Source organism: Pezoporus wallicus, unplaced genomic scaffold, assembly GCF_028554395.1.
Source record: "Pezoporus wallicus isolate ANWC-B61680 ecotype Strahan unplaced genomic scaffold, APGP_CSIRO_Pwel_v1 contig_5418, whole genome shotgun sequence".
Classification (NCBI taxonomy): domain Eukaryota; kingdom Metazoa; phylum Chordata; class Aves; order Psittaciformes; family Psittacidae; genus Pezoporus; species Pezoporus wallicus.
In genome coordinates, this window is record NW_026640709.1 from 914875 (window position 1) to 940556 (window position 25682).

The 25682-nt window shown below is 47.3% G+C and overlaps 1 protein-coding gene and 1 long non-coding RNA gene across 7 annotated transcripts in view; one reads left to right on the forward strand and one right to left on the reverse strand.

Moving 5' to 3' along the window:
• Positions 1 to 7939: 7939 nt before the first annotated feature.
• LOC130605068 (alpha-actinin-1) overlaps positions 7940 to 25682 on the forward strand; it is an 89828-nt gene continuing 72085 nt past the window's right edge. For 4 of the 6 annotated variants that reach the window (XM_057420214.1, XM_057420218.1, XM_057420217.1 and 1 more), the window contains exon 1: positions 7941 to 8216. In XM_057420214.1, the coding sequence (XP_057276197.1) occupies positions 8112 to 8216 (105 nt within the window). In that variant the 5' untranslated portion in view covers positions 7941 to 8111. Of the gene's footprint in view, positions 8217 to 25682 lie in introns of all 6 variants that reach the window. The other 2 variants (XM_057420215.1, XM_057420216.1) reach the window with 2 other exon arrangements.
• On the reverse strand, positions 21254 to 23362 carry LOC130605069 (uncharacterized). The gene is made up of 2 exons (XR_008973607.1): positions 23251 to 23362; positions 21254 to 21467 (listed from the first exon to the last, which is right to left on the reverse strand). It is a non-coding gene; the product is annotated as an uncharacterized LOC130605069 (long non-coding RNA).

Sequence of the window (25682 nt, forward strand, 5' to 3'; positions counted from 1 at the left end):
AGCACAAGATGATTTTGTGTGCAAAAGTATACATGACCCCTAAACATTGCTCTACAGCCGTTTTTGCTTGTGAAGCACAAGAGCTTAATCTGCTCTGTGGATGCTGACAACCACCAGCTGCTCCCTGCACCCTCCAGAGAAGTGGAATGAAGGGGCTTCTTCATGGGAAGCCCTCAGCCATCCCTCCTTGTACCATGGACAGCTTTAGGCTCCAGCAAGCATACTTTGGGAAGGCAAGTGAATGGAGCTGCAGCTTCAGGCTCAACGTGTGGGTCCTGCTCAGCTTCTGAGACAAGTGTGAATTTGGATCCCAGCCTTACTGACTCAGCATCATATTCATCTCTCACTGATGCACCACTATATGCTGGGAAAAATCTGGCATACCTCAAAGGCTGTTGGTGTGGATATCAGCTGTATCAACTGTTATTCTGAAAGAAGTGAGCTCTTTCTCTGCAGCACACTGTGCTGAGCTGTGCCACCTCTGCTGCTGGTGAAGGTGGGTGGCTTGGTGTGGTACAGAAGACACCAAACACCTGAAGCTCAGCTGCAGCCTTTGGAGCACCAGATGATATTACCACAGCTAGCAGGTAAAAACTAACCCTAATTTTAAGAGCACTCGTGTTATGTTGGTGGACTAATGATTATGGTCAACCTCCCTTCAGCCATATGGATCTGCATTTTCTTAGCCCTTTATGAACTCTGTGTCATTGCAGCCTCATATCCATGCATGGATTGTGAATATAGTTTGCAGTCCCATGTCACTGTGGCCTGTTTTGCTACTGATGTAAACAATCAATGCTAAAAGCTTGAGGACGTGGAGAGGCCATGAGAGGTACATTTCAATGCTAAAACTAGGAGTGAAGCATCTCTTCTCAGCATTTGGAGTGCTCGTGGTGAATTTAGCTGGTAGTTGTAACACAAAGGAGAACTGCCACTTCCTTTATGAGAAAGCTGCGAGTAGATTTAAAGCAGCTTTTGTCCATGCAAGTGTACATAAAAGTGTGGTTGTATTTTTTTCACACAGGCCCTTTCACCATAGTCACCTCTCTCAGCTGAGTCAAGTTCCTGCTGCAGTCAGGCTGCAATGTGCTTTACACATGGGCATCTGATGGGACTGTCTAGGTCAGGTTCCATATGTCTGATTTTACATTTTTACATCCCTGAAGCTGTAAACACTTTTCTTCCATCATTATTCTCTTTGCAATCATGTGATTTTGCTTTGTAGTACTGTCTTACCCTCTGAAGCTGTGTTGCAGGGCTATGAAGCAGAGCTGGAGGGGATCCCAGCTCTTCTGGGCTCATGGTGGAATTAGTTGTCCTTGAAGTTTACCCTTTCTGATGCCTGTTCTACTTGTTCTTTAAAGCCTCAAGCAGTGGAGATTCAGCAGCTTCTTTCAGTGGCCTCTGCAATTGCTTTGCTATCCTGGCTGTTCTCACATTCTCCAGTGGCTATGGCAAGTGGCTGTACTGTCTTCTGCTTTACAGTACACTTTAGCATATTTGAGGTCTGCTACTGTGTCTCACTTCAGTTTTTGCTTCCCTAGACTAAACAAGCCTGCTTCTTTCTGTCTCCCCTCAAAGGTCAGGTTTTCTAGACCTCTGAGCCTTCTTGTTAGTTCTCCTTTGGACTCTCTCCAGCTGATGTGTATCTTTCTTAAAACCTGGCACACAGAGCCAGACACAGAACTCCATCCATGGCCTTACAAATCCTGAGGGGAACAGAAGGCTTCATTCTCATGTCCTACAAATGACACCACTGTGTATGTGCACCTCTGGGCATGGATTTCCAGGGGAAGGCCTGAGAGCTGCAGCCCTGGCATTACATCAGCCTGCATAGCACATATCCCTTGCCATGCTGCAGCAGTCACATAGCATTCCTGGCCACTCACAGTACAGCCTGCTCCAGATCCTGATATCTGTTCCTTCTGTGTTTGCTCTGCCACATATAACTAACATAGCCTTAAAAGCAAAGCAATGCAAACTTACGCCGTCTCACACCGTGAACTCCTCCTCCTAAAATCAAAGACGGCAGTAGCTGCCTGGCCTGCTCGTAACACATTTTGCTTTGTACCAGATTCCTACCACCCCTCGCCCTCTGTGGTTCCCCCTGTGGGATCATCCTGGGCCTGCATGAGGGAGCAAAAATTGCAAGCAAACGCACTTCATGCACCATGAGGACTCACAGCAGCTCTCTGTATTCTCTGCATACAGAGACTGCCCGGGACTGAGGGGCTGTGTGACCAGACCACTGAGCCCTCTGGTAATCCATTTCTGTGATGTTATCCTTGGCAGGCTCAATGTACACTGCAGCAGACCCATGGCTGCTTCACATAATCTGCGAATCTCCAACCAGGGGCTCGTCTCTTGTGCAAAACTTGTACAATTATGGAAAACGTCAAAGTGAAGGGAAGGGGTTTTCAGTGAAGTTTTTAAGCTGGGGCTAAATAGCGACATGTATGAGAGTTCAGTGACTCTCTCGGAAAAGATTTTCTGTGAGTGCAAAGGTGGGGCTGGAAAGAGACCAACCCCTGTGCTTGCTTTCCTGCTACCATCTTGCTGCTGTTCCCTTTCCAGAAAGACTTCACAATACTTGCCTCCAAAGTTTGTCACACTTGGTCCATGGGCAGTTTTGGTGTGTAGGAAGTTTAATTTGAGGTAGCTATGCAAGAAGTGAGAGAAGCAACAAATGCTGTCTCTTGCTTCTGCAAGCCATGGGCACATCATCTGACAAGCTCTGCTCAGGCAGAGAGTGAGAACAAGACACTGAGATCTGAGCTTCCCCCTTGGTGGCACCAGGAATGAGCCAGCCTGGATTTCATCCACGGTCTCCAGAAAAAAAACAGTCTCTTCTGCTTTCTTTCACAGCTGCTTTGGCCATGTGGAAAGGCACAGGTTGGCTCTGCCCTGCGGAGCTCTGCTTGTGGAGGTGGGCACTGCTGCACCATGGCTTCCCCTGTGCTCAGGACAGCCCCTTCCCCTTCAGTTGCCTCCACAGGAGAGTCTGCACTGAGCACGGCCTAGATTAAGCCTTTGTTTAGTACATGGATATATCAGTTGTCAGGGATTTGTGTGCTTATGGTCTCTGATTTGAAGTGTGCCCTCTTCTGCACTTTAATCTATTCCCTCTTTCTTGTAGGAACAAGTAAAACGCTGTTGGTTTTAGCATCTCTGTTCCTCAAGCCTCCTTATTGTTTGGGACAGACAGAGGCTGACCATTTGAAAGTGCCAGGGCTGTGAAATGGGGTGTCCTTTAAAGACTGACACAGAAAACTGAAAGGGATGAGCAAGCAAGCCTACAGAGACCTACCCCTCAGTACAGGGCAACTAGTAGGTAAAACATGAAAATGAGAAGCCCGAACCATGGGTGACTGAAAGTATCTGTGCCCATGCCATAGAACAAGGATGTTAACCCCACTGAGACAGTAATTTCACTGCACAGTGTGTCTCATGGGCATCTAATGTGGCAGTGTAGTTTAGTAAAACCACTGGACGATTTTATCCTCTACATCCATCTGCAGAACCAGCTCAGCAGCTGCCCAAGTTGAGCCTGCTTCACTTGCACATGATGCTCCTGTGCACTTCTGAGCAGCAAACACCTTCCCCTTCAGGGGTGAAGGGTGGAAACAAAGGGAAGTACATAGGCAATGGTGGTCAAGTACTCAATTTGCCTTGTGGGATGAAAATAGTTACAATGGGGGTGTGATAACAGGAATATGGAACTGGAGGTATAATTCCAGATTCTATTGTTCAGGTGTTCAAGTGACAATGTCAAAGCAAAAGGAGCAATCTGGTCTGCTAGAAAAGTAAAATCAAGGTTTTTACAGGAGGAAAAAAAAATCTTTTTCTCAGAATGACACACTTCAAACAACATTAACAAATGCTTACTATGCGCCTTAAAGCTTGTGCTCTGAACAAGCACGGCTGACCCCAGACAGCAGAAGGAGGAGATAACACCTTCTTTAGGTACTTGTGCAGTTCCAGAAGTCGTGTTACTGCCAGGGTACAGGGCTGGGGAGCCAACTTTGGCAGTTCAGGTAAATGGGAGAAGAAATTAAGGGAAAGAAAAGTTAGGATGGTGAAGGCACAGCAGAAGAGGAACACAACTTAGGTGAAGAGGCTCTGAAGGAGAGAGAATATGTTTTGTAAGTGGGAGCTTCATTCAGGCCCCTTTCTCCTCTCCTCCAAACACAGCATCCCTGCTTTGGTTGTTCCTTTTTTTGCCTCATTTTCAGCTATCGCTGGTGCCACTTAAAACCACAAGTTTTACCCAGTCTCTAGGCACGAGCTGCTCCCCTCCCTAGTCTCCCATGAAGCATGGAATATACCCCACTGAACTCCACCAAATTAACATCTGCACTTCAGAGGAACTGAGTTTTTACTGGTAATGTGTCCTGGACTGAGGAAACAAAAGCTATGAGAAAGACTGTAACTTGTTGAATTTTTTACAGTAGGAGCCCAACATGCAGTTCAAAACCAGTGCTAAATCTCAGAGCTAAAAAGTTTTTGAGTATCTGCAGAATAGAAGTGCTGAAACTTGGCTGTGAAGCTTCCCAAAACAAAAGTCAAGGGCCACTTCAACACAGCCTTGTTCATTGTTGTACAGTGACTGAGCTCACCTGCTGGGCCTCATTACAGAAGCTTATGGATGTTCTTGGCAAGAAAACAGATATCTCCCCAGGGAACCTCATGACCTGTAGCTAATATGCTAAGCACAAAGAGAAAAAGCAGCAAACAGTAACCAGAAATATCCCAATGCCCTTGGGGTCCTTCTTCTTTTCATCTGTTACAGGCTGAAGAAGTAGGATGTACATCCAACTGTTCCCACAGTGATCTGCCCACTGTCCTAGAAAAAGCCCACTCTCCCTTCATTGGATTGGGAAGACTATATTAGTGACCCATGTGGTCCAGCAAGGTTTGACTAACAGCCCAAGGAAATCAGCAGCAATCTTGTGCAGAGGAGAACTCTAGGAGGCTAAACAAGGAAAACCAGAGTACTGCTGTGGTTGTTCTTTTTTTTTGCTTCATTTCCTGTTATCCCTAGATGACCATGGGCATCTCTCCCATTAGCAGCACTGGCTTTTGTAGCTCCTGTCACTGCTGTGTCTCCTTCTCCCATTGTGAGCTTGTCTTTTCCCCTTCATGGTGCTGGTACAGTTTTTTTTGCAAGGGCGATGGTTGAGTGGATCTGGGAACTATCCCAAGTTTAGAAACAATCTTCCCCCTGCTTGCCCTTCCACTATTGCCCATGAGTTCACGAAACTCTGGCCAAGAACAATCTCTTGCTTTTGTAAAGGAGTCCATGGAAAGCTAAGAGCTGGGATGGTGTTAGAAGAGAAAAATTAAGATATTTCCTAGAAATTTAGTAAGAATTTTGAGAAGTGAGAATTGTGATGTTAAAAATATAAATGTCAGGGACAATTAGGAGAGAGGCTCTAACACACTAGAAACCTCACAGTTGTTCTTGATTTCATTGTGTTTTATTGCACTGATGTTGTACATTAAATCATCTAATCCATCCTCTGTCCTGTGCAGGAAGGAATATGTCAATTAATGGGATATTGGCAATTATCAACATCATTATAGTACCACCAGGCTCTCTTAAGAGAGATCACTCTCTTAAGAGGTGTATTTTAGGCAGCTAAAAATAGTGACATTATAACTATGGGAATAGTTACTTCATAACTCAACTCCAAGGAACCAGATAGGCAGGGTCCTGAAGGTTCAGCCTCACAGAAGCCTACCCTATGTCTCAGGGCTTGGATCTCCATGGTGCTGAACGTCTCCTGGAAAATGCTGAATATCCTCCCTCTCTGAGTGGCAGCTGAGACCTCTCCCCACATCTGCGGAGTTGTGAAAAGTGGCTTTCAATAGTGGGTTCTCAAAGTACAAGACTGGGGAAGCAGCAGAACCCCCTGCCTTAAAATACAAAGCTCAGGACAGGGAATGTGTTTAATTCCTTCCTCCCTCTTTCCCCAGATCTTGCCAATTCTTTTATTCTTCTAGATTCCTCCAGCTGGAAGTGCCTTGATAAATAAGAAAAACAGGAAGATAATAAAATTTTTAGATACATTTGTTGTCTCTAAGCTGTTACATGATCAGGCTGTAGCTGTTCGTTCATAATTTCTGTAACTGGGTGTTCATCAACTGATTGTAAGAAATTGGCTGTTTCTCTTCAAACCCTAATGATTTACATATTTCCTTAATGTAAAGTCCTCCACTCTCCTTCTCAAAAAGCACCATCATCCACCCCTCTCTGCAGTGCAGAACAGCGAGGGAAGTTTCTTTCAAGTCCATTACCACCTCTCCAGAGTGACAGGACTATTTTACATTCCCCAGCACTTCATCATGGATGGCATCCAGGAGTATTTCCAGGGTGCCCGGTAGTCCTGGATTCCTTGCTTCTGGCTGCCCTGAGCTGGGATGCCCTGAGTGGCCTGGTTTCCCAGATGCTCTCAAAATGGAGACATCTTGCATCGCTTTTGAAAATCATGGCTATTACCATACTTGCATATCTAAATAATATTTCTACCCCAAGTGATGCATGATAGGGTAAATACAAGTCTCTGAAAGGTGCAGAACAACTCTGACAGTTGTATTTGTGTTTATGATGTCTCAAAGTGTACACAAGGAGCATCATATGACACATGAAGACAGTACCATACAGAGCATCTGCCCATTATGGCCTGCGCAGTTATTTATGACATGAAGTGAAAGAATATGTCCAATTTCACCTCCAGTGTTTGTATCAAGCAGGAAACGAACTTCCCTCTTTTGGAAGAGGAGCTCACTGGTGTAGTTTGGGTCTAAATCCTGCGTAATGCTGAGCATTTCTGCTCAACTTAACCTGATGCTGTGCATCACTCTTCCCGTTGATTCTCAGCACCTCTCTTTCCCACATTCATGGGCCACAAACTCTGTTTCCTCTGAATCTGGATGAACTGGGACATGAGCTCACTCTGCCCTGGATGGTATTGTGGAGAGGCATTTCTTTGGGCTTCCTCTCACTTTTGTGACTGATACAATCCTTCTTGTCTGCGAGACTACAGGGGTAAACTAATAATGCCACTGTATTTTTTTCAATCCCTTCACTCAGTTTAACTGACAGAAACCCATGTGAAACAATTGTGCATCCGTACAGTCCTTCACGGTTTGTCTCTCTCCTGGGAAGCCACTAGATGAGCCAACTGCACTGTCGTTTGGCGTTCTCTTGTTAAACAGGGTCTCCGTGGGCAGAAAGCGCAGGCATGCCTGGCAGGCCTGGCGCAGGGAGAGTCTCATTGGGTGCACGGCTGTTGGCTGCAGGTGTGAAGTCTCTGCCGGCAGTGCTGGCAATCCTAACCTTGACCCAGTTACCTGTCAAGAACAAGAGAAAATAAGTTCATTTTTGGCACCCTAGGTGCGAACACACCCGTATGACCCCACGAGCAAGCTGTCTTCCGAGTGGGGTGGCTGCAGGACGGGAAGGGTGTGGCCGAGAGGACGGGCCACCAGCTGTGCCACGTGAAAACATCCTCACAGGGACACAGTGCTGCCCTGACCCGCTCTGCTCCGCCACCCCCGCGCCTCTCAGCCCCTGAGAGCAGATCTGAGGGGTCCGCTACCTGCCGCCGCTGAGCTTTTGGGACAAAAACGCCCCGAAAGCGTCACTGAGGTTCCCGGCCCATCCCGGGGCCACTGCCCGGCATCACTCAGCATCGGCATCACTCAGCGACGGCCACGGCCGCCGCCGCCGTCGCCGCCGCAGGAGGAGACGTGTGAGGCGGGGCTGGGGGCGGGACGCAGCGGGCGCAGCCCGCCTATCACGAAGGCTGGGTGCCCTGACGGACGTGCTGGATCACCAATGAGCGAGGCGCTATGCCCGGGAGCTGTAGCCTCTGTGGCGGGTGTCCTGCCAATGGGAGGCGCGGGGGCAATACTGCGGGCGGGCGGGTGCGTGTCCCGCCCCCGCCTTGCTGCGCGCGGCTGAGGCTGAGGTGGGAGCGGGCGCTGCCGCCGCCTGCTCGGGCAGAGCGGCCGCGGGGCCGGTCACAGCGGGCAGCCACCGCGGCGGGCGGGACACGGGAGGACGGGGCTGACGGACGGGACAGAGACGGGCCGTAGCATCAGCAGCCATGGATCACTACGACCAGCAGCAGACCAACGACTACATGCAGCCGGAGGAGGATTGGGACCGGGACCTGCTCCTCGACCCGGCCTGGGAGAAGCAGCAGAGGAAGGTGAGAGCGCCGCTCTCCTCTTCCTCACACACACGCACCGCGGGGCCGCCGGAACCCGGCCTCGCCACCCCCACCGGCTGCGGCGGGGCCGGTGCGCTCCTGGCCGAGGCTGGCGCGGCGGGGCGGGTGGGGTGGGCGGGTGATGGCAGGGCGCGGAGGGGAGGGAGGTGCGGCGGCGGATCTCACCGCAGCAACAGATGTACGCCCTGTCACCGGCAGCAGGGCCCGCAGGTGGGCGCGGGTGGAGCGGGGACCCCGGGGGGCAGCGGGGAGCGGTGGCGGGTCCCCCCACCCCCGCGCCCCCTCCGTAGCCCCACCGGCCGCCCGCTGCCCGCGCCCCGGCCCCGCCGTCCTGGCAGCGGGACGGTGACTGGCTTCTCGTTTGAATGGTGTGGTTTAGGGCATGGCTTGCGAGGACTCATGTCCAAAAATGGTAACATTCGGCCCCTTTTTTTTTTTAGCCGAAAGGGTGGCGGTGGGGAGGGGAGCTCAGGAGCAGCGCCAGCCTCGCCGCTCGCTAGTTAGGTATTCTTTTTTCCCTCCCCCTTTAGACCCAAAAGCATCCTGTATTAGATCACTCGGGAATCCTAATCCCCGGAACATTTCCGTTTTAGTCACTTCATCGAGCCACAATAAGGCAGAATTTGAAGCAAACACTCATGCTAACATGGCAGGGGCACCTCGGAGTGTGCGTCTCCCACCGCTTTCCCAGCCAGGCACTTGTTTGTTCCGGGCTCACGTTTTGGATCGTGCCTGGCTCTGCCTGAGCTATGAGCAAGCAGGAGGATCCTCAAAGCTTCCGTGCTAGAGGGGAGGCTGTTGCTTATTTGTGCTTAGATGATACATTACTATATATAATGTAGCCCATGGTGTGGGGCTTCCTGTAAGAAGCTGTGAGCAACTGAGAAGGAGGGCACACCAGTGAGAAGACTCCTCTTCAGCCCATCTCCTTTCCCACCTCCTCTGCTTCCAGATGAAGGGTTTCTAGGTTCTCCTGTTCGCAGCTCTTTGAAATGGTGCTGCTGAGAAGTCTTTGCCTTGGAGTCTGATGCGTTAGTTGAAGGTGGTAGCTATAGAGCCGCTCTCAGCGGTTTACTCTCTTGGAGGGACTTTGGTGGTGAGAGTAGACAGCAGGAGAATTAAAGCACACAAACCAAGGCATTTAATGGAGACGGAGGTGATGGTGTGTGAGCTAACATTTCAACAAAGGAGAAAGGAACGCAGTCTTGGTCTGGGGTGTGAGTGCTGGATGGCTTATCAGAAAACTGGGTTCTACTTCTTTGAGGAGGGAAGTTTTCTCCTCTTCAGAAGATCTGTTTGGCTCAGATCTGTATCTCCAGTTGCACGCCTCTATCTGGCCCATACATCTAGAAACAGCCAGAGGGACTCGGTGAGATGGCCAGTATTGCTCACTGACTGTCAGGGAAAATGATTGTCATGCTGTGGGGGTGCAGGGTGAGGCAAATATTTTATATGTAGTGGGACACTAACTTGGTTGTCAGAAGAAGGAGCTAAACCTTTGGATTAATAAGTAATCTCAAGCACCAAGTTGTGATATGTGCTGTAAAGGGCATATTTTAATATTCTTTTAATATTACCTCCTTCCAGGAGATTTTAATTCCTCTTGGTCCTATCACAAGAGGGGGACAGAGAGCTACTCTGTTAACTTGGGTTACTTGTGCAGAGGAAGGGAGAATCTAAGAGGAAGTTTTAAGGAATTAACATATCTACTTCAAAATAATCAAGCCAATTTCTTTTGATGGTCATCCAGCTGATTTGACGTGCTGGGTGTCTCTCTCCAGCTTGCTGGACAGGATGGCTCTACATAGTTTAAGTGTCCTTTGGTGGTGGGGTCACTTGGTTGTTTCTCTTCCTGCTGATGGACAGCTGAATCTGCTACCTTCTGCAGTGGGTGCAAGCTCATAGTTCTACTGTGATGCACCCCTCTGTTGTCTGTAGGTAGGAAGATCAGGTCTGGGAGAGATGGCTCTTCTCAGTTGAGCCTGTCAGGCTAATGTCCCCCCAGAGGGATCAATGTGAGCAGGCTCTGCAGGTATTGAGGGACAGTCTTGTTCCCCTCCTTGCAGCTGAATGTGTCCAAAAGCCCTGTTGGGGTCTTGGGCTTGCTTCCTTTGGAGGTGGGAAGATAAGTGTATCCACCAACCATAAACTTCACATGTGTGGTGTAGTAAAGCTGTCACCCCTTCTTACCTGTGAAATGAAATCATTGCGATAGTATAAATATTCATTACCGCACACATTAGTTAATAGCCTGCTGAGGTGAACAGGAGAGATTTGTGCCTCTCAAATATTGCTGTAGACTCTCTTCAGGCTTAATCTTTCCTAGTTGACTCACATGTTTTAGGGTTTTCTTCACCTAAGGAACACCTAGAAAATTTCTGACAAAGGAAATCTGTCTGATTTAGTACTAAATCTGACTTAAGTATTACTGAATTATTTCCATTATTATTTATGGCACTGAAGCCAGCCAGAGAGGTTGACTTGAAACTTCCATGCTCAGGCCTGCTCTAGGAGGGGAGACGGCATGTCTAAAGCAGTGGCATGGCCAGTGAATTCACTCAACAAATGTCAGGGCAAGAAGCGGCCATGTCCTGCTGGCTGTTTCCAACCCAGCCCCTCGTGTTGTAGCTCAGTAAGGCCCTGCAGGCTGGCAATAGCTGTGCCTCAGTGCTGTCCTCTGCAGCTTTGTGCAGCTGGGACTAATTGAGGCTTGGGAAGAAACAGTCTGGAGATATTGCTCAAAGATGAATTGAATCCAGCTCCCATTCTCCTGTCTGCATGGGCTCAGCAGAGCTCATGGCAGGCATCAGAAGCAGGAAGATCTGCCGGGTTTTTAGTAGCAGGCTCAACAGACGCACTGTAAAGGTAAGAAGCTTGCTGAGTTTTCGGGGGGTGGTTCAGTTTTCCTACCTGTGCTGAGGCACAGATACACACAGTCTTTGCTGTCTGGCATGGTGCTTGAGATATGATCCCATGAGCTGCTTTGAGGTGGGTAAATAGATGAGCTGCAGAGTGGAAATTCATGTTTGGAGGGTGAAGCTTCTTTAACGTGATACAGAGAAGAGACACTGGTCTCGTGCCTCTTCCCACCTGCCCCTTCCTGGGAAGTTACTGTTTTACAATGCGGGGATAAAGTGACAGTTCCTGGGAGGAAAGTGGCTTTCCATGGGAAGCCTACTTTTTATGTCTATCAAAAGAGATTATAAGAGGTTTTAAAGGACTTGTCATAGCATAGCTATTCATAAGTAGTAAAAAAATAGCGTGCAGAACAAATTCAGCTGCTTCTCACTTGATATAAGCCTGTGCACAGCCTTTTGTGTAGGAGCAGGGGGTCTCTTCTTGAGATTAAAATACTTTCCCTTTTGCACTGCTGAATTCATCTCACTAATTTATTCTAATAGCATTTTTTTTTCCTCTCCCTTCTCTCTTCTGTCTGGAGTCAGGAGAAGAACGCTGAAACCCACTGCAACAGTTTCACCTAGCTTTTCAGATAGTTTGCCATGTAAAAAGCATGTACCTAGGTATTTACTGGCCAAGAGTTTGTCACTTGTGCCCACAAGGACATCTTTTCTTCTGATGACAAATGGCCAGCTGCAGTGTTCAAACTTTTCCTGAGTCACCTGGGGGCTTTTGGTGAAGGAGCTGGATTTGGAGTTGAGGGACTGGGAGGCGGGTCTTGGCATTCAGCACACCTGGCTCATCTTCACAGTTGAGGGGAAGGGAAGGGTGAAAGGGAAAACTTTTTGCCATGGCCTGCTGAGTGTCCCAAGGAGGACAAAAATGATGCTGTGAGGAAGCTGGTGCTGTTTTGGGGTGTAGGTGAGTCCTCAGGCCCTGCCTGCAGCAGGATCTCCTCTTGGCCACTCTAGTTTCACGAGCTGGTTGTTCAAGGTGCACCTCATTTGGGGTCTGTTTTAAAATCTGACCTGAAGCAACTTGTCCCAGCTGGTGAGCTGGGGGAGGTTGTTAAGTGCTGAATTGCTTTCTGACCTGACAGCTGCCATCTTGGCAATGTCGTTAGGAAGCAGTGTTCATTTACAGCGTATAGAAGACAGCCATATACAAATTAAATGCTGTAAGGAATGATAGTAATGTTTTTTATTAAATAAAATAGTAATAATTAAAAAATCAGATCGCTGAACTAAATGTGCCTTGCCTTTATCCAGTGCTGCTCTGCTTCACCAGGTTGGCATTTCTGTGGCAATGTGGCAGTAAGTGATATCGCTGGCTGAGAGAATTTACAGTGCTGCTAAAGCAGTGATAATGCAAACTTTGGGAACACCTTTTCTGCCCTAAACAAGTACTTACAAAGTACAGTTATTCATGAACTTACAGAAATTCCCTGTTAGACATGGGAGTCTCCTGTATCTCCTCTCACCACTCTATGCCATGCCCTGCAAGTGAAGATACGCATAAACACAATGACCTAAAAAGCCATGGGTCTCATGGCTCTGCTGTGTCTGCATACAACAGATCTTGCTGCTCTTGTACGGATTTGAGTTCTGGGGATAAATGGAGCCCAGGTCCCTTATGGAAATGCCCCACCTCCAAGCCTGCTAGTAGCATGCTCAGATCAGGTGTTATGAGTGTGACTAGCATCTCTGACAGTCACGGCTTCCTTTTCTCTTGGATTGAGTGACCTCTTGTCAGACAGAGTCTATTTTGGGAAGGGTATCTAGATTTCCAGAAGGCTGAAGTGAACCCACGCAGAGGTGTGATACCACACCTAATCTGTAGTTTGCTAAAGTTTCTTTCAGTACAATCATAGATTCGGCAATGAGGTAAATGAATGTGTGTTGGTGAATGTATAGCACCATATTGGGTTCCTTTGCTCCCACTGTGCGTGACACTGTGTAGTACTTGACTGGCCGTAGAGGGGGGTAGTCCTTGTGTGTCTTATTTTGCACCAACCAGTGTCAATACAGAAGCAGAATGGTGAAATTCATAAGACTGCTTGCTCAGCTGTTTTTTTTTTTTATGGTCAGGCAGGCAATATAGATCACCAGATATCTCTTTATCTTTCAGATCAAGCTTTTGTTGTTTAACATACGTAGCTTATTGCCAGATGCTTGCTCTTCCAAACGTTAAACTCAAAACTTCAGAGCTAGGGCTCTGGAAATAACTGGCTTTGTAAATCAGTTATTTATCCTTGAATTTGGGAGCTGCCTCATACTTTTCTATGATCAGGTTTTGTCAGGAAGTGTGTGCCTTGGGGGTTCTTGGCAAGAACATTATCATTCATTGTAACTTCTTAGTGATGAATGAGGCATGTGCACTTTGCAGTGACATATCCTGCATCCTATTTAAGGGGGGAAACTAAGGAGAAAGCAGGCTTGGGTTAAAAAAGAGACTGCACATTCTTTGGTTTTGGTGGGGCGCTCTGTAACAGATCCCAAGGATCAGCTTGAGAGAAGAACATGATACTGATCAAACCGTATTGAGCTGTTCCTTCTCCTAATCCTCTGGGGGAGGATGAAACACTTCAAAGGCATCCAGCCACAAGCCCAGCGATGTAAAGTGTGTCTGTCTGGGGAATTTCTTGCTGACTGCTTCAGGCAACCAGTTTAAATTCTTGTGCATGTGATTTGGTAATGACATTTTTTTCTGCGCATAAGTGCAAAGGCTGGAGAGGATAACATTGTTTTCCTCCCTGACTGCTTGCAGTGCTCGGTGCTATAGCTTGGGGTGTCTGGCGTGCTACGTAGGGCATCTTTAAGCAGAAGCTGTTTGGAAGCTTCAGTTTTCTTAGCTGTCTGATGAGAACTTGCCCCTTTAGAAGGAAGCACATGCTTTTGTATGAGATGATGTTGTCGGGCTGTGAAATTCAAGTGTAACTGGATAGTAGCTGTGAGAATGTAGGCTGGTAAACCTGTTCAGTAAAAGTGTTCATGAACTCAGGGATCACATTTTTAGAAGCCATGTGTGTTACAGTGAAGATCCAGTGAACAGTACTTGCTCTTCCCAGCACCGACGTGATCACCATGAATGGTAGTAGTATGTTTCCAGCTGCTCTTGCTGTAGGCTCTTCTCATGTGTGCTGTGAGAGCAGTGCAGATCTCATGCATTTTTAACTGGAGGAGGAGCAGGGTTCAGTTGGCCTCCCCAGCCAGGTTGTGACTCTGTGTGCTTTTGTGTGCTGTCTCAATTAAGCTTTCAAGCAGCAGTGACAGAGGTGGTGAAAACTTCCACGGATGTGCTGGGAGGGACTGAGAGCATTTCCAGGTGCCTGTGGATTATCACTGTTGTGCCTGATGCTCAGGTTGTTCTCTTGGGTGCACTTATGCTAGCACATGGCTGTGCTTTTTCTACAATGAGGTGCAGAACCAGTCACTGTAGAAAAGATGCTGGAGAAGCTGTCTGGGGAAATGTCCTGAAGCTGCTAAAATATGACACATACAGTGGACTGGTCTCACCTTAGTGTGTTGTGTCTGCCCCAGGGGCTTGATGGATGTATTGTGGTGATTTTGTACAGTCTAAGCAATAATATTTGAGGAGGATGGGGGATACATAAGAACCTGAAACTGTTTTCTTGACACTTGTGGCTATTGGAAGCATGGTTACCATACGGAATGTTCTTACCGTGACTTCTACAAATCTTGTATAGCTGTGTAAAACCCTCTCATTCCCTCAAAGCCATAGGCGAACTCTGTGTGTAGGGGGAAAAACATGTGAAGCATGCTTGGCAACTTAGGTGGGAGAAACATGCTATTAGCAGGGAAGGCAGAGTCACAACTTCGTCATAGAGGCATAAGATTTACTCTGACCCTGGGACACTGGGGCTGAAGCATGTTACACAGAGCTTGGATCTGTTGGGATGAGTTGGTGTAGAGTGGTGAGATAGGCGTGTCAGCAACAGGACCTGCTGTCTGGTGCCAGTCGTAGAATCATGGAATAGTTAGGGTTGGAAAGGACCTTTAGTTCCACGCCTTCCTGCCCTTCCCCCGCCTCTGTTTTATTGAGCTAGCCACCACTTCACTTTGACTCTGGCATGTGAAACTGATGTACAGGTCTTCAATAGAGTCACCGAGATCCCTGAGACTGAACTGGGGACTTCTTGGGCAAACCCTAAAGACACCTAAGTGAGAAAAAACAGTAGCATTAATAAGATTAACCAGAAAAGCTTGCTTCCTGTTCCCCTCCCAGTGTTGCATTCCCTGCCCTCATTTCCCCCACTGCATGAGAGCAGAAGTTGGTCATAGGATGTTTGTGGTGTGGCCTGGGGCCAGTTTAACCTCTTGGCTCCCTATTAGGTAGTAAGACAGAACCGCTTTTTTTTCCTCATGTGGATTTCCTGTCGTTGTGTCTTTCTCATTTAGCTGGCAATGTGTGTATCTTATTTGGTAAGGGCTGGGTCAGGCTTTTGCAAGCCAACCCTTGTACCAGTACCGCAGCTGGCTCACTTTAGACTTTTGCTTGCAGTTGTCCTTTCTTGTCCTTCCAAGTTCGTTGCTGCTTTGGAGCATTACAACATGAACAAGGTCTCTGCAGAGACCTTCTCCATGCTCAGTGCACTGAAACAGCTCCCATTGCCAGGGCTGGGGTGTGCATGAATAAGTAGGGGCTTTTGGAGTCTCATCCAGATTGAATCTTTGATTTGTCATTCCACTTATGTAGACCAAAAGTCTCCTGGAAATGTACTTGTCCCTGTGGTGTGGGAAAAGGCAGCAAAACTGTCCTTTCCATTGTATTGGAGCCAAGATGGAAGTGCTGGCAGGTGAAAAGGCTGTCTTGGCTATTAACACTCACAACAGCAGACACCACTTATATGATTCTCCATATATCACCTGTCTGTGATAGATTGGAGTGGTTTCAAGTAGGTCTGAATACCATCAATCCAGGCTTCTGGGCAATCTTGCAGAAACACACCAGTGGGGATAGCTGATAGGAGGCTGAAGGGCAGACTTCTTAAGCAACTTTTTCCACTTCTGCTTAGATGGCTTATGTGGTCACGGGAAGGCATGGGTGACTTGATGCATCAGCTGGTTGCTTCTTTAGCAGTCTGCTTGACTTTGCAGTGACCATGCATTACTGTGGTGTAGGGTCTGCCCTTCAGGATAGGACAGGTGGGCTCTGCTCCTATGTCTTAACGTGTGCTCCTCGTTTGCAGAATAACTCTTGTGACATTTTGTGTCTCTGTGCCACACAGCGCAGTGTGGATGGGCAGCCTGCTTGCTCTGCCCCTTCTGTGAGCAGGGTGCAGGAGGCTGGAGAGGTTTCATGCAGAATAATCAGTTCTTCCTTTCATTAGTCTGAGGACAGCTCTCCCATAATACATAGGCTCTGAACCAAGGCCAGTTGGCAGCAGAGGAAGGACTTGTGCTTTCCATAGCCTTTGCATCAGGCAGCCAGGGCACTTGTAACTCCTTGCTGCAGCATATGATGCTAAGCACATGGACTTCACTGCTGCTGTAAATGGAAGTTGTGCTGTTACATCTTTGCTCCAGGAGCTAGCCCATAAAGGCTTCTCAGAGATGAGGGAGAGCAAGAGAACCATGTATGGTCTCTGTATCCCAGCTGAGTGCTCTTTTCTTCATCATGGAAAGTGATGTGTGCATCCCAGAAACCTGTTTCCTGGCCAGATTCCTTGGGTCTATGGCAGCTGAGTTTCTCTTGCCACCCAATGTACTTACCTGTGATCCCCTCAGTTTATTTAAATCCTGTCCTTCAGAAGATGAGTTAGTTCTGCTCTTAGATGTATTATCCACAAGAAAATGTTATAATTTGGTTCCACAGGTGAAGAAAAAAAAAAACAAAAAGGAGCAAGCTCTAAACTGCTAAACAGTATCAAAGAAAGGACACTTCCTTTAGAGCTGTTTAGACCGTGTCTATGCCAGGGCTTATCACAACAGAAAATACTTAATTTCCTAAGGAAAACTTTGCAGTCAAAAGCAGTTCCAGCTTTTAAACATATTTATGCTTCCAGGTGAGTTTCTTACATGTTTCTTCTGGTTTGGGAGATGTGGAGATCTCCCACCGATGTGGGAGGGGAGGGCAGTAGCTTTGGTGCAAGGGCGTGGTGGGAAGAGGAGCATGGGGCTACCTTTGTTCAAGCCTCTGTCTTCCCTGTAGCTGTGCTCCCGGTGCTGCTGTGTGGGAGGAGCACATCCAGAGGAAGCGAAGCGTTTATCTTGACCGCACCTGACTCCACACACAAAGCAAGTCCTTGCGCTTAGTCAGCGCTTGCTCATCGAGCACCTTTTGGCAGTGGCACTTGCAGGCGGCTGTGCTGTGCAGAGGAGGTTGGTAGGGGTGGTACGTCCATGAACACAGCCATTTCAAAACGGCTAACGCGTGGAAACTTGCTGTTTCCCGAGGGTTTTGTTGGGCCGTTGGGGAACTCTGGCCAGGGATGAGGCTATTTCCAGCTGTGGTGAGCCAAGTGTGAACTCACTCTGGGCAAGGTGCCCAGCTCCATGGTTCTCTCTTGCCAGAAATCCTCACCCTCCAGCCAGCGATACCAAACTCAGTTTCTGCCAGCTGTCATCTGAAGTCCTCTGAAAGGAGAGGGGAACAAGGAAGCCAAGCACAGCAAGATACTGCTGAGGAGGGGGTGAAACTCATTGAAGAGTTTGTGCAGGAGACACAATGGATGTCACCACCAAGGTGTGGTGGTTGTGGGTGGTGGGGTGCAAGGGGTTGGCCTTCCTTAGTTGGGCAGAGCTACCAACCCACAAGGGTGTACTGCTGGCAGTGCCATCAGGATTGTCATCAGAGAATGAGTGTTGTTCCCTTCATAGTGTGTTTCAACACACTAGATTTCTTCTGTAAAGTAGGATAGTCTTTTCTTCTTTTGTGGAAGCTGCTGTGGGGCAGAAGATGCCCATCAAGGGGGAGGCTGTGCCTCTGGGACCTATTGCCATCCAGAAAAGGCATGGCCACCTTCCATAGCTGGCAGTGCTTCTTGTTGCTGTCTTTAGTGCATTGGGATAAGACTTTTTGCAGGGATCCATTGGTCCACCTGCTTTTCTGCAAGGTGGTCAGTCAGATGCAGAGGAAGGGTAAGACGTGTGAGAATCCAGGACTCTCCCTGCATGTTCCTTGTATGGACTTTTGGCAAATGGAAGGACTAACGGATTAGAGCCTGATACTGTGGTCCTTCCAGTGCTGGCACCAATTGGCAATGAAAAGAAACTTCGAACTTTCTGGTGGCCACCTTTGGCTCCTAATACTGTCTGTGGGTGTTTGCATTTGGTGGTTTGGTTGGAGCTAGCTGTTAAAATGTTTGTAAAACTCTCGTAGTTACATCTCCTTGCATGCTGAAACAAAGTCTCACAGCATCATACTCTGTAGGTACATTAGCGTGCACACACCCGGCTGCAGCATGTCTTCTGAGTCCAGTCAGGCGGAGGTGTTGGAGCTGACGGAGCCGGCGTGTGAACACGGGATCTTCTGTTCCTGCAACCACACCTCCTCCAACACTGATTTTAGTGTGCCAGCATATCATTTAGTGACACATTACACTGCTGCTTGCAGCCTGTTGCAAACAGTCTGACCCAGCCAGCTATTGACAGCCTCCTGCAGCGTGGACTGCTGAAAGCTGTTTCCATCCTAGACCCAAAGGAGTATTTCCCACCCCCTCCTGTGATGTCTTGTTTCTTTAAAGCTGTTAACTGGCCATAATCCAATCATTACTACTGTAATTAGTGAACTGCATACAGTAACTGAAACACTTGAAGCATAATGTCCTCTGTGTTTGCAGAGCTTGGAACAACTTTTGCTTGCAGTCCTGTGAGAGTTAATTACTGCTGATGACCTAGGGGTGGGTATAGGGGATACAGGGCAAGGCTGGCACAGGCCACTCTGTCTGTCATGCCAAGCCCTGGCTGGTGCTACTTGGCCCTCCCACAGCCCAGAGAAGCTCAGAAGCCCATGGAGGTGATCTTGTGTGCCCAGATTATGGTGATCTGCTGCCCCTTTGTCAGAAAGAAGCCTTCTCTTTGCAAGCTGTCCTCAGAAGACACCAGTGTTGGGTGGAACTTGCAGGGCAGCTGGTGGTATGAAGTAATGATGTAGTAGCACTTGACATCTGTTTTATTACATGTCTCCTTTTGCTGTCAGAGTACCCTCTTGTCACTATGCACAATGTCTGTGCTGTCCTCCCACCTGCCAAATTACTAACTTTGCAGTCAAGGCCAAGAGACTTCAGCTCCAGATTAATTCTGCAGGCCTAGGGGTTTCCAAGCAGACACATCCCTCTGCTGCATTCTTCAGCCACTTCTTTTGGGTGCAAATGAGACCGCTTTCCTGACAGGAGGGCAGTACCAACGTGCTTTTCTTCAGCCATTGTTCTGATTCCTCATTTTTACCTCCCAATATGGAGCTTGTTGTAACTCAGGCTCTTCTTTCTTGAGGAGGAAGAGAACAGTGGTGAGGAGCAAAATATGAACACATTTAAAGTGGATAGATGTGTGCTGTCAGCCTTTGCCCCTGCTGTCTGTAAAGTTACCTTATTGCCCCAGAAATCTATTGCTATCGCTGATTTGCATGAAAGATTGAAAATGTACTTGTTGCCATGTAGGTCAGAGTGGTCAGTAAGGTGAAGAAGTCCTAGAGTTCCAGTGGCTAGAGATAGATGTGGTGGGCCTTGTGACATGCCAAGTTCTTTTCTTGCTGTCCTGAGCAGAGTCTGCCTGTTTCCGTGTACTCTGTCCTAGCAGCTATTTGCATCTTCCTGCAGTCTCTTACTGTGCTCACATCCTGCAGGGTATCTGGGGAAAGGGACAGTCTTTCTGGCCTGTGTTTGTATACTGCCCTGCCCCACGGAACTCTGATCTGTGAGCATGGTTCCCAGGTGCTGTAAAGCCACAAGCACTGAATAGATGGTAGCATAAAAAGTTGTATCTAAAACTGATTATTTTAAGACAAGTTGTGCTAATTATAGCACGTAAAAGTTGCTTCCCTTTAGTAATTTCAATCCACTTGACTCAATGAAATTGTTTTCAATTCTGTATTCAACACTAGTACCATGCATTTGACTTGCTGTTGGTTTCAGGTGATGGCACAGCCGCTGTTGGCTCACCCTGCTTGAGTGCTTCCCTGTCCTCAGGATGAGATCTAGTAATAGACCACTTCAGAGTGATGCTTCTGTATTTCTGGCATCTTTAGCTTCAGATGTCTGCTTTCAGACTTCTTGCTACAAACTTGAGGGTATAGATGACCCTTTCTCCACACCCTTCCAACTCTGTCAGTGTAATACAGCAGTATTAGGTAGTAAGTTTCTGATGTGGGTGTAAACAAAGGGAATAAAATCATGAGCATACTATTTTTTGTTAAATTTTGCTTTGAGTTTAAAATCTCCCATGCTGCCCCTTGTTATCTTTTTCTGCTTACAGTTTCCTATCTGAAATTCTCCTTCCTCCTCTTCTCATCTTCCTTTCCTTGCCTCAACTTCATTAACAGGAACTGGGAAGGAAAATCTGAGTTCCCATCTTACTCTGCCATTGGGTTCAGTGATTTTATATGCTTTGAAGATTGCTGTTTTGCTTAGGTGAATTGCTGGCTTTCATGGTCTGATACATCAATAAAATGATGTGGTGCTGGAAAGTATGGTGCTTTTGAAACTTTTTGTTAGTAAGTTTTTAATAATTATCTTTAATCTCTTTTGTGTAGACACTGCTTTGGTGGTGTTACTTGCACCAGAACAAAAGCCACTCTTCCAATCTTAGTGGAAGAGAATGAAAATATTAGGTAAACATGCCTATTTCTATCTAACTGGGGCTTAATTTACCCTCCATTTGCTACTTGCTTTGCCTTCTCAAGAGGATATGAGTAGGTAAAATATTTTTACATATGTATACTGTGGGATAGCGCACTCCAGAGCTCTTGACGTAGTTTGCATAGCACTTAGCTGCTTTTTGAGTAGTGAACTTCGGTACTTCTGCAGCTGTACTGAAGGAGTGAATAAATGTATTGTTTAATTGTAGTCTGTAAAGTGTATTCTAGACAGTTTGCCAGAGGGTGACATAAAGTATATCCAAACTGGCAGTCCCTAATTATTCCAAAGACCTGCCAAAATCTTGGGGTTTGCACCTAATTTATTTAACTTTTGCTTATGCAAGTGTTGAGTGTTCTCTCTTCATCCCTTTACTTGGGGCAAGACTCATTCCAGATGCAGTTTCACAATCTTCAGTCCAGTTTGACTGTGCTTATCTGACACTTGTTCTCAGCTGGATGCGCCCATGGTCAGCAAAGTGAGTTTTCAACCAGACAGCAGAGTTGATCCTGCTGATCCTAAGGTTAAGAGAAGAAGGGAGTGACAGAGTGAGAGAAGTTGAAGGGTGAGTGTAGAGTGGGACTGCCCACTTTAACGGCAGCTTGTCAATTAAGTGGTCAACACCAGCTGTTAAACCAGCCCCTCAGCAATATGGTTTTTGGAGCTACAGCAAATGCATATGGGATATGGCTCTGGCAGCCAAAAGGAGCTTGAGGTTTGTGCTGTTTTCCAGGCTTCTGAATACCTTTTATTCGGTTGGAAAGCAAAGCAATGCTTTCTCACTTTCTTGTAAGTCCTGCCCAAATTCCTTGAATTTTTGCAGCTTGGACCAGGTGATAGTTCTAGTCTGCATGTGAAAAGAATAAACTGTCCGCCAACTCTCCATAGGTAGGAATGCAGCTCAAAACCACCTCTAGCCATGCAAGACATTTGAGATTATGGGGGAAGGGATTTGGAGTGGGAGAATGGAAACCTGCCTGCCGCAAGTAAGTAATGTTGAAAGCAGAAAGACTATGTTTATGGCTTGATAAAGAGGGCTGCGCTAGCAGTAGCTGCCTGAGAAGTAAGTATTCTCAGTGGCTCCTTCCCTCCCTTGCAAGGCACAGCCTCTGTATTGCTCCAACATAACTGCTTGTGGACATGAACTGTGAGCTATGTGAAAGAACTGAATCGGTGTTAAAATTAATGTACCAAAACGGTAGAAGAGTTGAACATAGATAGCTCCCCACAGTGAGGGAGCAGCAAGAGAATGTGAAAGAGCTGGAGAGAGCCTAAGTTAAAAAAAAATATATATCTGAACTGTTTTTGCAGTGGAAGTAAAGATAGGTGGATCTGTGTTCTGAACATTGCATTGCCTGGTTCCCCAGGCGCTGGCCCTGGGCTGGGATTTGGCATCTGTCTCATTTTCAAGTCCAATGCAGTCTCCCGCCTTTTGGAAGTGAGTGCTTAATAGCCAGTCAAAAAACTGCTGTGCAGCAGCTGCTGAGCTGGGAAGGAAGCTGCTTCTGTTGCCTATGCAGGAACATTAGCCTCCTCCTCTTAGGCCCTGCAGAGATTGCCAGAGTTTAGGGCAGTTCACACGAGCCCAGTTACTGAAGCTTTGAGGAAACAAAGCTGCTCAGTAAGCGCAGTCTTTATCCCTCCAAGTCTGAAAGATCAAAACCCGAGGACTTTGCCATGCTGCTTTGCAGAATACCAGACTTCTTCCATGAACAGGTACCAGTAGTCTGATCCCCATCTTTAAAGAGCAGCAAGGCTGCTGTAGGGAGTTTGGGGAGCAAAAGGCTGTGCTGTGGGTTGCCCCTTCACGCCTGGGAGCTGGTGCTTCCCTGTTGGGATAATGCAGTAGGACTGGCTCCTGCTACAGTGAGCTGAGCAGGAATCCCCTGTCAGCAGGGGAATGCTCTGCTGCAGTGGTTCCACTGATGGGTGCCTGGCTCTTTATTCCCTGACAATGCATAGTGCTCTGGTCTGCTTTTGCTGCCTGGTCACTGTTGATACGGACCGTGTTGGCTCTGCCAACTGTTGCTCAAGTGTACTTCAAAGTCTACAGCATGAACGTATCAGGGCTCTGTGCCGAGTCTTCTTGGGTAGAGCTCAGCCTACAGCAGTCCTAAATAGAGAGAAACCACACAGAGCTGGGGACAGGCTCTAAATTATCAGGGTTGGGTTCTTAAGCATCAGGAAGTCAGGAGGAAAAAAAGTCCTAGAGAGTAGCCTGCTAAGTAATGCAAGAGGCTTAGTTGTTTTGGCAACTGAGGAGGGAAGAAATAAATTCTAATTCACTTAACAATACCTTACCTGCGTGCAGAAATGGGTTGGCTGGCTTATGGCATGGGAGGCTCTCTAACGTGGAAATGACTAACTTCCTCTGGCAGTTGCCAGTGCAGTGCATAGGATGTAGGAGGCAGGACGTGTGGAGGTACTAGGCCACTAATAAGTGTAGCTAGACTTGCTAAGTAGCAGGCTGAACTTAACGCTGTGGAAAATCCACTTTTGGAGTTGGATTGCCGGATTTGTGCAGGAAGAAAACATTTCCCTTACAAGCACAATACTCTGTGGCCATCTGATGGCATAAGAGGAAGGAAGAGTTCTGCAAAGGTTAGATCCTACGTGCCTTGATGATAGGATATGTAATCCCATGGGAGGGAAGAGGATCCCATGGGAAAGAGGGGCTGAAATTCCTCTTCCCAAGCTGTGGTGGGTATTGGTGCAGGGTTGTGTGGTCATAATTGCACAACACTTGTGGCAGCAGTTGGAGTGGGAGCACAGCATGTGATGCCCTGTGCTAGATGCTTGTGCAGCAGCCGCGGTGTCTCTGGGTAATGGCCAATACCTACTGTAGTTTGTAATAATCGCGTGATTGCTTGCTGAGGAAAGGGTTGGGACAACTGTGCCCTTGCTCTTCAAGGCCATCCGCTGGTTATTCAGTGTGTTGGGAGTGGGATTATTTCTTCCTGGCCCACAGACGAGATTAGCTTGAGCCTCCCACTGTGGGATCTTAATTACCCATACCCTTTTCTCTGTGAAGCTGCACGTAGACCGGTTGTGTTGCTGGATGCGGCTGTCACTGGTGCCCAGGCATATGCTTGAGTCAGAGTAGAGTAGATCACTGAATAAAGCAGACTTCCAGGGGACTGGTTATGGTGGAAATCACATTCATCCTTCTTCAAACTTCTATTGTGTGGTCATGGTTTTCCAGAGGAAGACAGCAGCAAGCTGAAGACAAAAGGCCAGTCAGCCTGTGTAGACACTCTTTTGCTGTTCCCATTGCAACTTTGTGCTGATATCCGACTGCCAGCAGGAAGAGGGTTAAGCACGCATATCACATGGCACAGTTCTGTTTACTTCTCATAATCGTGGCTGGCATCCAAATCCGGAAGAAGATTAGTACTTAACTGGAGACCCTGAAACAATGTGTTTCATGTTGGTACTCCTGTAAAGCTATGCAGTCTGCCATAAGCTCACTAGCAGAGACCTGCTCATCCCAGCAGCCCTTGGGGAGCTGTTAGGAGAACGTAAAATGCACCGTTTTAGGAACAAAGACTGGATTCAGCTGAACTACATTTATTATTGGTCTAAGTTTGAAGCCAGGGAAGTTTTGTCAGGAATTAATTTATTTCATAATAACTTGATCCCTACCAAAGTAGATCCTGTCTGAATGCTGGTTTGAGATTAGTGCATGAAGCTGTTCAGGCTCAATAGTAACCAGTCTAGAAAGTGGGACTGTGCCCCTTGGCATGAGGGTGTGGATGGGTGTCACTCAGCAATCTGTCTGGTACTGAATACAAGCAGTTGTGGTGCTAGAGAGCCAAGTATAGTATTAAAATTAGATTTTGAGGTGTGGTTTTGTAATTTTGCAGCATGGTATATAGCTTACCATTGCTATCAGCATGGGCATAACTGTAGCAAACTTCCAAGGGGCCCAAAGGCGGGGTGTGATTTACCTTCCTTCCACTTATCCTGCACAAGGCAGATTCCTCTGTTTTTTCTCTAACAAACTCATTTCTGCCCACATATACACATAGACACCATGGGGCTTTTTCACTTCAGTACAGTACCAGTGCGTTTGTGAAGACCTGCCTTGTCCTCTTTAGAGCTTCAGCATGTGGCAGCAACCTGCATTGCTCCCAATTTCCAAAGCAGTTTCTGAAGACTCCTATTATCTCTTAGGAATTGCAGAAGTCTGTTTTCCCCCATGCTTCCAAAGATCTTTTTTTTCCATCACTACATGTTTTTCATCTGTCTTACCTGGAAATTCTGATCATCCATGGATAAAGTTTACATGAATTAGTGGAAGAGAAAGGATGGAGAGGTGCAATCTCCCCTCCTCCCCCCTCCCCTTCCTGTGATGAAGCAAAAGCTAATGGAAAAAGAACTTCTCTTGACCCATCCTGGTTTTTATTGGGGTCTATTTGCTTAGGAAGCTCTTGGTCTGAAGGGGAATAGGACAAGCATAAGCTTGAAATAAGCTTGTCCATCTGTCTTGTTACTAAGGTGAGAAGGACCCTCCTTTTTTCTCAATGAAGTTGACTTTTGTTTACTCTTTCATACTTAAGCAGGAAAGGAGATGAGTTCCTGCTTTCTATTCTGTTGAATGCTATCTGTGACTGTAAACCTATGTTAGTTCCTTAGCCACACATATTAAATATATTGCAGTTTGACTCTGTCTTGAATTAGCCTTTTTATATTGGTCTTGCACTAAACAGGGTTGTTATAAGAAAAATGGAAAG